Here is a 15,085-nt window from a genome sequence, read left to right as displayed (position 1 = left end):
TTATCCACAGGAGAAGAGTGGGGAGGGAAGCTTGCAGTTTTGCCACTGGAGGCTATTCCAATTTCACCAGATGTCAAGCCAGCACATGATATTGGGACTTAATTTTAGGCCTTGTACTACATATGACAACATGAAAGAGCAAATAAAGGCCAGGAATATGATAGGGAATCACATTCAGAAGTAGTCAAGAGTCCAGCTGAATGTGCACGTGTAGACATTTGAAGATGGACAGTCATGCATTTACAACTAATATCTTTATTAAGAGTGGAACCAATTTCTAACATCCAAAATTACTGACTTTGCTTTTCCCATCATAGTAGATAGCATCAGTCTAGTTGCACAGAACTTGCCCGAAGAAAATAATTTGCCTGAAAATCCATCTGAACCGACTTCTATTTTCAGTAGGTTGTTTTAGATGGGTGATGGTGAAAAGTTCTTTTTGTGACCATGATTGGTTTTATGTTGAAATTTCCCCTCTTTTTTAAAATAATAAATTATTTCTTTCAGATACTTGCGTAAGATTATATTAGCCAAATAAATGGAATTAATTTACACTCCAACTGCATTTCCCTCCTGATACATCGAATGGCCAGGTCTTTCTACGGAGCCTTCGCATCACCCCAGCTATGTAGCTCTAAAATAATTTGGTTAGTAATTAGGTGCTTATCAGATTGTTTCTGAAAAGGCATGAGACAGTTATCTGACACAATTATCTTTGAAAATTGAATCCTCCATTTCTCGTCTTCCTGATGACATTCGAAGGAACACTGAGTGGTTTAAAGCTAAATGCCTTTCAAAAATCCTTGCCTTCTCCAATGCATGCAGCACGATTCCCACTCCCATAATCCCCCCCGCCCATCTTTCATGCACAACCTTTTGTGTGAGAATCTTTTTGTTGTAAGTCTTTGTGTGTGTTGACATGTTAAAATTACTTTAGATGTGCTCTTCTGTGATTTCATTAATGTCTATCTTACTATATACCATCCCTAACAGTCAGTCTGAAATGTAATGCTTGCTCCTGTCCCCTCTCTGTTATTATGTCTTCATAAACTAACCCAACACAAGTGAAGACAATTGCTAAGATTGACTAGGCTATATGCATATTTTGGATAATTATATTTCTGGAGCTATTTGCTCGTAAGCAAGCTAAAAATGTGCAGCTCATTTAAGTATTAATATGCAATCTACTCACAGCTTGGAAATTACTATTGAGCTTTAATACGAGTGGCTGTAAAAAACATGGTTATTTATGCTCTAAAAAAAAATCAAACCCAAAGCAATAGATTTTAATTTAAATGTCACATTTATTTAAAAACGATGATGTGACTCATTTCCCAAGAGAACTGAGCCAATTTTAGGTTTTAGGCAGTGTGTTTGAAACTGATTTGTTTAGAAAATAAAAGCAAGTAACAATGAGAATTGAGTATGTTTTGTTCTGCTTAATATTGGTAAGTATGTTTCTGTAAGTGTTCTCTGTCTTTAACTACCGTGATCTCTTGCCTAATGTAATGGCAATCTTCATAGACATATGGACTTCATGAATATCATAGCTTTATGTTTGTACTTCTGTCTCCTCTGCAAGTACATTATTTCAGATAGATATCACTGCGTTCTTATTACTGTGTTCATCCATCCATCCATTCATTCAACAAATAGCCAGTATTTGCAGACACAGTGCGAGACTTGTACAATATTGCAAAAGTGACCTATGCAGCTTCCTGGCTTCCAGACTTTCCCACTTCGTGCCCATGATTCACATTTTTTGTCCTAGAAACCACGTTTGTTCAATTCATTCTTCTGCGTAAGCATCTTTTCTGCGCACAAAGCCTTTTACGTTATGGCCTCATTCTAATTTGTCAGCTTTCTCTACAATCACAGCCTTATACATGTATGGCATCTGATATCTCACCCAAATGAAACCATTTATTTATTGTTTTTCAAACAGACATTCTTTCCTTCATGCCTTTGCACAGTTGGTACTTTCGTTTATAATTCCATTCCTCTCCAGGCCTAAACTCTTTTGGCTTGATCAATAACTACTATTTCTTCAAGATCCATCTGAAACGTTTACTTCTGTGATGAATATTTTCCAATTTGCCAGATGCCTGGTTGCTTTCTTCTCTTGTTGATCTCATAGAACAGCACTCTCTTTAACTGTGTTATAGAAATTGCCACCTCATATTTATTTTATCCAAGTCTGTTTCCCTCTGCCATATTGTAAGCTCTTCCTGGGTAGGGCCTGTGTCTTACTCCTTTTTGCATCTTAGAATGCTACGTAATGGGCTTTCAAAGAATTAGTATTAAATGAATGAAGGATGGACACATCAGTGTGGTGATTTTAACATACTTTTTGGTATGTTCTTGTTTTGTTTTAGAAAAAAATAATTTAATGGTGACACCATATTTCATTAAGTACGATTTTTTTTTTTTGCCTTGTCAGATATTTGTATTTATTGAACCCCAAAATAAGCCCTATTTGGATTCTTCACCTTTAACTTGTGGCATAAGTGGCTTTCATGGAAATCTTGGTCTCCGAAGTGAAAACTAAGTGACCAGACATTGCTTTTCAATTAGATGAGGTCGAGAAAAGCACAATTACAGCAGCACTCTCTGAAAGCTAAAGATATGGGAGGATAACTAACTTCACTTGCTGTTCATTTGGTTTGTTGTTAATTCCAGGAATTGCCAGAAGAATATGCTTGGTAAATCAACGGTTCAGTCTCTCCTATTTTTTCTTATCCTCGACCCTCTCTTCCACTCTACATTTCTCCCTCTACACACGTGTCAAGCCAGACCAGCTTCGTATGTAACTTTTCCTTCTCCAAACCAGGCAATTTCCTCTGTTTTTGTTATCAGTGCTAAGAGAAATCTAACTCATCGGACATGGCACTTATTTTTAGAATAACAAGGCCTTTCGATGTTTATTTTCACGTTACCTTACTTGAAAGATGGTATTTTCCTGGAAAAATATGTCTGCAACTGGATTCACTTTCTGCTAGGATGACCAAATATCATGTGTCCCACTAATTTTCATCAGTATGATAAAATGAAAAATATGAGTGAACGTCAAGTGGGCATAGAACCCATCTGACACAGCGAGTGAGAGCACTACATTTTAAAAATTGGTTTTGTTTGAAAATGGCTTTCTTTTTGTCTTTGTGTGCATGAGTATACTTTTAAGGAACCAACTTTGTGAATGTGCACATTCATTTTGAAAAGAGTGCCTGATGTTGACAGTTTTCATTTTTGCTTCAAAATAAGAAAAAAGAAAAAAATTCTGGAAATGTTTTCTTTATATTAAATCTTTCCATTCCGTATCTTTACATGTAGAGTTCTTTACATTAAATGATCTTTTTTAATGGATTTATTATTCATACAACTCCACTACTATACGAATACAATATTTTGGTTTTAACAAGTCTGAAAATTAGGTTGCCTGAGGCAATCCTATAATTAAAGTGAAAAGAAGATAAAAATCCCCACTTTGCTGTCTTTACCTTCGCCTTTATATTAGCAATACTAATGAACTTCATTCACTGTATTTGGGTTGAAAATTGATTTGAACCTCTCTGCATTTACTTCTGCGCTTCTCTTCCTGTCCCCCTAAGGATGTGTGCAGTTTAATTTGCCATTGATTCTTAATGATCATGGTTGCCACAGTAGAGAAACCGGCGTTCATCATGCCGGGCGGATAGCACGTCATGTTTATTTTTATACATAACCTCATTTCCATCATTTTGAGGACATAGTTTAGCCAGTGGTTGACAACGATCTTACTGTCTTTATTGATTTTACATTTTCATCGTGAAATGCATATGAGTTCTTGGAATGCACCGTATTCAAATATCTGATCCAAAAGTCAGGCTAGCATTGCTTTAAATCACTGAGGAAGCGTGGGTTTCACCACGTGGACAGCAGACCACGCATTCAGTAGAACTTTAAGTGATGTGAATTTGACTGTCTTCAGACTGCTCATTGTGCTTTATCTGAAGATTTCAATCAGTATGTTGAATACCCCATGAGCAGTGTTTTAAGAACCACTTAACGGTTCTAATTCTCATTTTGTAGCAATAAAATAATTTGTTCTATTGTGATGATTCTCCTAAAATTGTAACATAGTAACATCTTTACTACTCACAATGGCATTGGTGAGGTTCGTTGTTACTACTAGTTGGTGTTATTTCTTTTAAAATATATTAACAATCCCATTCCTGTGTCTTTAAACACCCTCATCAGTGAAATGTACAAAGCAACCAGAAGTTCAAAATTTTGAGAATCGTTAGGAGTGTAGCAGATCCATTTAATTAACATCAGCTCTATATGTCAAAATACTTACTGTCTTAGTCCATTTGGGCTGCTATTAAAAAAACAAAAACAAAACAAAATCCAAAAAACACACCTGCGATTAGATGGTTTGTAAACGCCAGACATTTATTTCTCACCGTTCTGAAGCCTGGGAAATTCAAGATCAAAGCACTGGCAGCTTTGGTGTCTGGTGAGAGCCCACTTCATGGATCACAGAGTCATCTCTTCTCTTCCTGACTCTCTGGCTCTCTCTTATAAGGGAACTAATCTAATGTGTGACCTAATCAATTACCAAAGGCCCCCACATCCTAATACCATCACAACAGGGATTAGGTTTCAACATGTAAATTTTGCGTGGCCACATACCTTAGTCTGGCCCTTTTTTCTGAATTTGGTATAAGTTGCAGAGTAAGACTTCTAAAAGGATCGATGTCTCATATTACTTTTCTTTATCTTCTCTCTATTATTAATTGATGGTAACATATCTGTCTCCAGGACTAATAAATGGACTCTGTTAAGGAAACTAACTAAATTAAAAAAAAAAAAAATGGTTTCTGAGTCTTTATCCTGACTTGATAAACTTTTTTAGTACAGTTTGGATAAGAATGAGACTCTCAAACCATCTCATTCTTTACAGATAGCCTGAGGTTTATTGCTCTGGGCTTCCACACAGTGTATTTTAAACGGTCTGTTTCCCAAAAATGTGATGAGAATTAGTGTTTTGTGAAATGAGCGGAGGCTTAATTGGGTCCATCATCCAGCCAAACAAAACTGATGTGTGCATAGTAATGTGGCTGTACCTACATATCCAGGATCTTTAAGAAATTAGGTAATAAACCACTGAGAATCTTGCTAATTCCCTTACTTCTGCTACTTCTGATTAACTCTCTACCCAATTTTACAGGTTTGTCTTTATCTAGTCTTCATTCCTGTGCTTTCTATTCATGTATTTTATACTCAGTATTGATTTTAAACTTATTGAGAATGTTTTGTTCTTAGTTTCTTCTTTTCTTTCCAAAACACACGTATAGAAATGAAGTCAGAAATTTAATAATGACTCTTTAAATCTATGATATTAATAATTTGAGGTTTATGATAATTTAAACATTTGATGAAATGTATAGTATTTGCCTCCTTTTATGAGGAAAAGGAGAAACCAAATGTATTATAAATGAATTATATAAATGAACTATAGGAGAAACCAAATGTGTTATAAATGAATTATAACACAGGTGTGTGTGTGTGTGTGTGTAATAAAATGTTTTAATCTTATCCTTTAATCTGTGTTTCAAGTACTCTGCTTTTATATGTAGTATAAAATAATAGTATGCTATTCTCAAATTATAAACTCTGTATAAGAAATGTGACAGTACTCTAACTTCACAAAAAAATTGGTAGTAATTGGTCCATTTTGCCTGTCTATATGAAGGCATTAAACCCACATTTTTAGAAGGTATTATACACTCTAACTTCTTAATATTTCAAATTAAGTTCACCCCCAAATAAATAGCAGCAATAATAAATCCTTGGTAGACTTATCTATAGAGCTATGCATATTATTATTTTAGAGAACTTCAGAGTAAGAGTAAATTAGAGAGCAATTTATTAAAATTGCATAAATTACACACACAGACACACACACATTTCTTTTTTTTTCAATTCTTCAGTTTCACCACCCACTATTTTTAAAGATTTTTATTAAAATATAGCTAACATACAATATTATATTAGTTTCAAGGGTACAGCATAGTTATTCAAGATATACCAAAGGTGACAAAAAATGTATAAACATGACTTGTATTCATCTTTTGTTATCGGTATATATTATTACAATTTCTTTCTTAAAATGTGTATACATTTTTTGGCACCCTCAGTATGTACCTAAACAAGTGATCGCCATGATAAGTCCAGCAACCATCTAACACAGTGCTATGTTATCACAATATTATTGCCTATATTCCCGATGCTGTACATTACATCCCCATGACTCATTTGTTTTATACATGAAAATTTGGACCTCTTATTGCCCTTCACCCCCCCACACTTTTTAATTTTTCAATTGCAGTTGACATTCAATTTTTCTTTATATTAATTTCAGGTGTATAGCATAGTGGTTAGACATTTATACAGAGGGTGCCAAAAAATGTATACACAGTTTAAGAAAGCAATAAAAACTGTATTAAAATTGTAATACTCAATATATACTGATAACAAAAGATGAATACAAATCATGTGTATACATTTTTTTGGCACCCCCAGTATAATTTATGAAGCGATCCCTCTGACTAGTCTAGTACCTACTTGGCATTATGCACAGTTATTACCATATTATGGACTATATTCCCTGTGCTTTATATCCCATGAATATTTTGTACCTACCAATTTGTACTTCTTAATCTGTTCAACTTTTCATCCTGTCCCTGACCCCCTCCCATCTATCACCTTGATAAATCTAGTACCCATCTGACATCATACATATTTATTACAAGATTATTGACTATATTCCTTATGCTATACTCTACCTCCCCATGATTATGTAACAACCAGTTTGTACTCCTTAATCCCTTTCCATTTTTCACCCATTCCCAATCCCTCTCCTGTCTGGCAACCATAAAAATGTCCTCTATATCTATGAGTTTGTTTCTATTTTGTTTGTTTGTTTGTTTTGTTCTTTAGGTTCCACATCTAAGCAAAATCACTTTGTAGCTATCTTTCTTTGTCTGTCATACTCCACTCAGCACAATACCCTCCAGGTCCATCCATGTTGCCGCAGATGGAGAGAAACCATTCCATTCCATGGCCGAGCAGTATTCCATTGTGTATACTATGTACCATCTACTCTTTATCCACTCATCCATCGACGGACACCCAAGTGGCTTCCACATCTTGGTCATTGTAAGGAATGCTACAATGCACATATGGATGTACACGTCCTCTTGAAATAACACTTTGGGTTTCCTTGGATAAATACCCAGAAGTGGGATTCTGGGTCCTTCTTTGTCTCATGTCACAGCCTTTGTTTTAAAGTCTGTTTTGTCGGTATAAGTACTGCTACTCTAGATTTTATTTTTTCCATTTTAATGAAGTGTCTTTTTCACCCCTTTAGTTTCAGTCTGTGTATGTCTTTCAATCTGAAGTAAGTCGCCTATAGGTAGCATATGTAAGGGTCTTGTTTTCCTACCCTATTTCTTTATTGGAGCATTTAATCCATTTACATTTAAAGTAATTATTGATAGATATGTAGTTATTGACACTTTATTATTCATACGAGGTGTGATAAAAATAATACAGTGAATGCTACTGCTGAGTGCCATCCAACTTCAACAGGGGAAGAAACACGTCGAAGCTTAGTGTGTGACAAGTTTCACCTTGTTTGGTGCAGTCAGCTGGATGTGAGCTACGGTTGAGAGAAGGTGTGTTTTAAAGTGTGCTGTAAATCATCCTCCATCGTGACAAAACTCTGTGTCACACATCGCTTCTGGTATATGGCAATTTCTGTCAAATAAAAACATTATGGTGTGTCCTCATCTACCTTATTCATCTGGCACCATGGGACTTCTGGCTCTTCCCCAAACTCAAAAGGATTCAGGACATCGAGGCAGCCATGACAGCGCAACTAAAGACACTCATGAAAGAGGACTTCCAGAACTTCTTCAGAAAGTGACAGGAATGATTGGATAAGTGTGTTTGAAGCGAGGGGGTGGGGTATTTTGAGGGGGATTAATGGCAATGTCTCTTTTAGTGTAATACTTTTTTTTTTAATTTAAACATTCATAGTATTGTTTGATCACACATTGTATGTATGTCTATTTCCTTCACCAAGTTAGGGAAGCTTTCTGTCATTATTTCTTCAAATAAGTTTTCAATTCCTGTTCTCTCTCTTCTTCTGGTACCCCGATAATGCAAATGTTGGGTGCTTGATGTTGTCCAGAGTCCCCTTAAACCATCCTCACATTTTTTGTATTCTTTTTTCTTTTTGTTGTTCTGATTAGGTGTTTTCTGCTTCTTTATGTTCTAAATGAGTGATTCAGTCCTCTGTTTTATCTAATGCACTGTTGATTCCCTCTAATATATTCTTCATTTCAGTTATTGTATTCTTTATTTCTGCCTGATTATTTTTATGTTTTCTATCTCTATTTTTATGTTTCCTATCTCTTTGTTGAAGTTCTCCTTGAGATCACTAATTATAACCAGTCTTTGAACTGTGTCTAATAGATTGCTCATCTCCATTTTGTTTAGTTATTTTTCTGGAGCCCTCTTGTATTCTTTCTTTTGAGACATGTTTCTCTGTCTCCCAATTTTGGCTGCCTCCCTGTGTTTGTTTCTATGTATTATGCAGTTCTGCGATGTTTCCCAGTCTTAGTAGAGTGGCTTTACATAGAAGATGTCCTGTGGGGCTCAGTGTTGCAGTCTCCCTGGTCACCTGAGCTGGGTGCTCCAGGTGTGGCCCATGTGTGGGTTGTATGTACTCTCCCGTTGTAGTTGAGCCTTGGTTTCTATTTGCATGTCAAAGGGAGGGATGGATCCTTGGGCTTATTGGTTGTAAGAACTTGCTGTGACTACAGTGGAGGAGCTGTGGTGCAGGGGCTGACCCTACAGAGGAGGACAAACTAACAGCTGCATAGTATGGATTGAAGAGTAGAACTGTTTATTTAGATTTGCCCTTATCTGAAATCTATCTACTTTTTATTCTCATTTGACATTAAAACAGATTGTGCACAAAAGATAATGTGGGTATATAATGTCACTCATGAGTGATATATTAAGATAAGGAGGGTTATAAGAACATTAGGCTCAAGACAAGAAAGATAGACAATATGAACCTACAATAAACAAAGAATATTTCTTTGGAGGCAGTCTTATAGCCCAGATAGGAGTGTTTGAAGAATTCTTAAAGTAGAAATAGTTCTGAAATATCTTAAGTGAGGTCAAATGATTGCAGCTGTCTGGCAGGAGGATTAGGCGACTGTGCTGAAGGAACACTTGACAATTAACTCTGCAGTGGTAAGTAATCAAGGAAGGGCAACTCAGTGCAAATAAACAAATTCACAATAGCTTGGTGTAGATCAACCTACAGATGGAGTTGGTCATTCTTTTTCAAGTTGGCATTCTGAGCATCACAGACATGAATGATAGAAATTTATTTTTCTTTGGGGACAAATTACATTTTATATTGTGCTAGATTTGTTGATGTATTTTGAATAAGTGACTAAATGTCTTTCCACTTCCCATTTCCCAAATCTAATCAATTACCAAGTCCTGCAAAACATAATGTCACCCATCTGACTCCCTCCCCAACAGCCATTTGTTTCATCACCTCTGCCAATGTCCTTCATAAGCATTCATGATAACTTTCTGCTCTATTATTGTGACCTCTGAACTAAATTTCCTCATAATTACTTTATACTTCACATCCCCACCAGAGTTATCTTCTAAGTAATATGGGTGATATTACAATCTATCATTAAACTACGCAGTGACTTCTTACTGTATCTTTTTCTCTTCAGTTTTCTATCATACCATATCCTGGCAAACTCTTATCATCCAGCCGAAAACAACTCCCCTTACAGTTCCCTGAATATATCAATACTATATATTTACATTTATATTTTACTTTGAATATTTGGTTGTTTTCTCACTCTAAAGAGTATTTTCTTCTCCTCTTATCACATATTATCTCACATCTCTAATGCCATTTCTTCACTATGCTGCATCAGTTCTCCCAGACCCAGCTGATCAGTCTTCCACTTGAATCCCTGTAGTTTTTTTACTGCCATTTGTTAGAGTCATCATCTTGTCAAAGCCCCTCTGACTAAAAGTCCTGTTGCCTACAAGGCACTGTTAGGTTTCTTGGGGCTTTCATGATTGACACAGGGTTTTTTGTGTTTTTTCCAGAACAGATAATCTACAAAAGTTTTTTTTTTTCCAATTTGTTTATAAATTGATATAAAGTGGCCTCAAATTGTTTATGTACCTGAATGAAGAGAGAATATATATTTTTGACTTCTGTTATATCCCCAAAGAAGCATAGAGACTGGCTCATTAGAAGCCATCTGTAAATATTTAGTGAATGAATAACCAGTATTTCTTTTAGACCTAATGAGAGTGTATCAATTAAATTGGTGGGAAATCAAAAACAGTGATCTAGTACCCCCTAAAGGGTATAGTAAACCAAGGAATCATGCGTTATGTATATCTGACTGAAAATAAATTTTCAAAATTTATAAATACTATGTTCATTCAAAATGTATATCCTAGAATTTATCCTGTGTAAGTTGTATTCTTTTTTTTTAATTAAAATTTATTGGGGTGACATTGGTTAGTAAAATTACATAGGTTTCAAGTGTACAATTCTGTAACACATCATCTATATGTCAAGTTGTATTCATTTTCATCATTTATCTGTTTTATCGTTTTTGAAAAATGACATTCAAGTGCATTTGAACAATAAGATTTCACAAAATATTTTTTAATGTTCTCTTAAGCTCACCATAGCTAACCATTAAAAGAATAATTTTCTGTTCTTCTTTTTTTCTCATAGATAAAACATATCTGTATTACTGGCTGGGTGTAATGCAAGGAAGGGACAAAGATGAAAAGGAAACATGTTCCTTTTTTGGTCATAATATCACTCCTCAGCTTATCAAGAAATCACCTGTTCCTGTCACAGCTTATTCCAGGTAAGTGCCATGCATTTGTTTCATCGAATCTTTACCAGTATTTCTTCTTTGTTTTAAAATAATTTTTTTTATTGTGTGTGTTTCAAATCAAATTTGTTCATTTCGTTGGAACGTGTAAGTCTGTGTGAATGATTTCTTGTGTATGTGTGCTAATAAATTTCAGGGATCGAATACCATCCTTAATTATAGAGCAGTTTATTAATTCCCTAGAGAAACTGAGAAAATTCAGAAAAACTCAATGTTATTGAAACATGTAAGAAGTTACACTAAGTGAGGTAGAGTGGTGAAAGAATGATTAGAGCTGGGAAGAAATGTGCAACACAAAAAGAATAGCAACATCACAGTGCAAGTTAGTCCCATAGAAAATGAACATCAGAAAAAGTGAGATCTTTAAAACTGAAATTTCTTCAGAGTAGCAACATGTTAATTAACAGGCTGAACCGTTTTAGAATAAAAATGCAACATGCTGATGTGTAGCTGCTATAGCTGCTATTGTTTCTGGTGAAGTTAGAAACCTGTTTCCTTGAAGTCATCATTTTATTATGATGTTAAATAACTGCTATGAAAAGCTTTACTTAAGCTCTTTTATAGGAAATTGCTTAAACTCAATATGATGGTAGAGGAAAATGGAAAAATACTCTGATCCACTAATCAAAATATCATCTCAACTTTCCTCTTAAAACTATGGGAGCAAATTGTTGTTATTTGAATATATTTAATGAATCATCATAATTTAGCCAAGTTATTCATGAAAGAATGGCATATGGTGTTTTGTTTAACCAAACTGTAAGCTTGACTTTTATTTATTTTATTGTTACATTTATTTTAATGTACAGCAACTAAGTATAACTTGTCATGTTTATCTACACACCAGTCAGGAGGCTTGATATTTTTTTTTTTTCCCCCTGCAAGGTTAAGATTGACACTTTGACCTAGAAGATAAGGGAGTTTTGAAAAAACAAAAGGATTGATATCTGCTAAAAACATTTCTATAGGGTGGAAGTATACAGAAAATTCAAAGTCTGTTCTAGTAAAGTTCATTTAGTGACTTTGTATTGACTTAGGTTAACATATTGTAAGCATTCCAAGTATTTGTTACTTATTCCTACATTCCCTTACCTTGCCACTACTCTGGTGAGTATTGATTAAAATTAGTGAATGAACCAAATATCATAAAATGGCAATACGAAAAAAATGTTATGCTCTGTTGAAGTACATGAAAACTGTAAATTTAAGTACAAAGTAATTCATCGTCTTTCAACTTGTCAGGGTAAAGAGGACATTTACATGAAAATGTTTTGAAAATTATGATATGTATATCATATAATTATGATATATATAATTATGATATATATATTATATATATTATTATGATATATATATATATAATTATATAATTTTATATATATATATATATATATATATATATATATATATATATATATATATATATCAGATAGATAGATATAGAGACACAGAGATACAGCTTAGGCATAATTGTTACCAATTAGGTGGAAACTATAGCAGTTTAAATTAATAACTGCTCCAGGTCAGCAGATTTGATCAGGTCATCAAATCTCAAAATGGTAAGTGTGGTCTGAATCATCTTTATCTGGATGTCTGGTAGAGGGAATACATTCACGGATGTACGTGGTTGTGGGTGTGGGTGTAAGGTTTATCCATGGAATACAAAGTTGCCATTTCATTCAAGAAGAATGAAAGGTAAGGTTTATCTATGGACCATAAAGATGGCTTTTTTCAAGAAGAATTAAAGTAAGGTTTGTAAAGTTTATCCATGGAATATAAAGGCACCTTTGAATTCAAGAATATATTGTATAATTTCAGAGAAGACAAATCAATTTGAACATTATGTCCAAAATTTGTGAAAACTCTGCAATTGCTATCTTACATGCAAGCATTTTTAAAACTAAAGAGAACTTAAAATACATGAATTTATTGTTCATTAATATGTAGATTGGTTACAAAGGCAATCAATTGATTATCAACTAGTTTATAATGTCATACAGAACAGTGACTCAGGGTCCATGTTCATATAATGCCTTAAAAAGAAATGAAGGTGCCCCAAAATGGGATGTACAAAGTTAAATGTCATTCTTGTTTAGTACCACAGAGTTCAAGAATTATTTTAAAGTAATTTACGTGTCAAGGAAATATGCTGTTAGCTTTCAAAAAGCACTCCTGCAGAGTGGAAGTCAATTTTCAAAACTGCCGTCATCTAAGAGAACTGGTTTCAGACTAGGGAGATTAGAAAAACCTACTGAAAGGAGTCATTGGCCTCAGAATCTCCTCTCCCTCACATTAATGAAGTGAGATCTTGATTCTTTTTGTTGTTGTTGGTCTGTGTTCAGTAGAGGCCTTGGACCTGGATTGAGTTTAGCACAGCTCTGAGGGAACAAATATGGCAAGATCAAATATTAGTGACTTTAAAAAACACAGTTTCTCATTCAGCTGACTGACTTCCACTCTTTCCCTTAAGAAAATATCTTCTTTCATCAGAAAATTATTTCAACAGTCAGATAAACGAAGAAAAAATTGCCTCAGGGGATAAAAACAAAGAGCGATAAAAATTGTAAGGTAGATTATTTTAGTACCACAATAATAAAGAGGTTTTCAGTCAAGCTGTGAATTGGTTACTTGGTGTAATTAAGTATTATAAGATCATTTGAATATAATGCTGGAATGGATGGATTACCCAGCTCATGTTTTCTATTTTGTCTCCCTATATGATTCATTTTTACAATGGCTGTTATGTTTCACAATATTGTGTGTGATTGGTTATGACAGGGTGGTGAATAGAAAATACTTGCACATTTTAAATCAAGAAATACTACTTTTGGTAAATAGCAAGTCAGTTTTAAGAAAAGAGGAGTAGGTAAGAAGTAGATTTTTGGAATGACTGAGCTCTCCCACCATTTGAGTTGTTGCCTTTGGTGTTATAGAGCCCATTAAAACCTGCCTGTTTATTAAAAACTAGTACTAGATCATCAATTTACCTCATCCCTTATTCACATATAAAATACTCTTAAAACACAACTGTGGTGTTTTCTTGAGGCAAGCTATATCTGGGCTATGCCACATCCTTATTTAATCTGTGACAAAGGAATCTGACCGACACCTATCTTTACATTTTAAACATTCACCTCTGATTGCAACAGATGTCAGGAAGACAATGACAGACAAGTGTTAAATAATAGGTTTTAACACTACATTTCACGTATGTGGATTGAATTGAAAATGTGAAGAATATGTATGGTTTTTAAAATGTTGATTTTGAGGTGTGTGTATTGCAAGATGTTAAGTGGAAATCCACGGGGGTGGGGGAAGCACACAAGACTGTATTTCTATTTGAATAAATCTGACAGCCCACTTTAAAGTTAAACGTGATTTATTTTTCCCTCTCTGTTCTCTAAATGTGCAGCAACGTTGTCCTTCATTAAAGATGCAGGTGCTGACAGGGTTATTTCCTCTGCCCTGCCTCATGTCAACAAGCCTTGAGTGTGAAATTGTCTGAAATGATTTACTGCTTACCCTCCCCACCTATCCATCCACCGCCACTTCGGTGGCTTTCTCTTACATCCTAAGGAAGGTAACTGCAAGGAACTAAGGGGTATCAGGGTTTGAATCAGCCAGAAAGAAATCATAAAGTTTGAAGACAATCCTCTATGTAGAATTCTAGAACTAATATAAATAACACACATACAATCTACATATATTCCTGATTTTTGTGTTTTCATTTTCACATGGCCAGCAAGCAGATTTCGAATAAATTTGAGGAATTAAGATTTTTAAAATCTTTGTTATAATGCAGGGAAAAAAAAAAACAAAAAACAAAAAACAAACATACGAAAAACTAAGCGTAAATTTCTGTAATTGAAAGTTGATAGAATGTTTATGCATTTCTTTTGGAATACATTATTTAACTAATAACATTGCATATATGCATCCTACGAAGGTTTATCCACAGGAATGTTTTTCCTGTGATTATTCGTGATTAGCCTCTGTGACACTTCAGCCATGGGCAATGATAAGGAAAATGACTATTATTTAGAATCGATAGAAATAGCTTCTCCATAGCCAAA

General features: G+C 34.5%; 1 protein-coding gene across 1 annotated transcript in view; it reads left to right on the top strand.

Moving 5' to 3' along the window:
• The window catches only part of ROBO1 (roundabout guidance receptor 1), a 1,107,232-nt gene that overhangs the window by 143,814 nt on the left and 948,333 nt on the right, over positions 1–15,085 (top strand). The window contains exon 2 of the mRNA XM_033132830.1: positions 10,847–10,985. Within this exon, the coding sequence (XP_032988721.1) occupies positions 10,898–10,985 (88 nt within the window). The 5' untranslated portion in view covers positions 10,847–10,897. The remainder of the gene's footprint in view (positions 1–10,846; positions 10,986–15,085) is intronic.

Source organism: Rhinolophus ferrumequinum, chromosome 2 (assembly GCF_004115265.2).
Source record: "Rhinolophus ferrumequinum isolate MPI-CBG mRhiFer1 chromosome 2, mRhiFer1_v1.p, whole genome shotgun sequence".
NCBI lineage: Eukaryota > Metazoa > Chordata > Mammalia > Chiroptera > Rhinolophidae > Rhinolophus > Rhinolophus ferrumequinum.
Note: the sequence above shows the minus strand (reverse complement) of the source record. Positions and strands in the feature narration are given on the sequence as shown.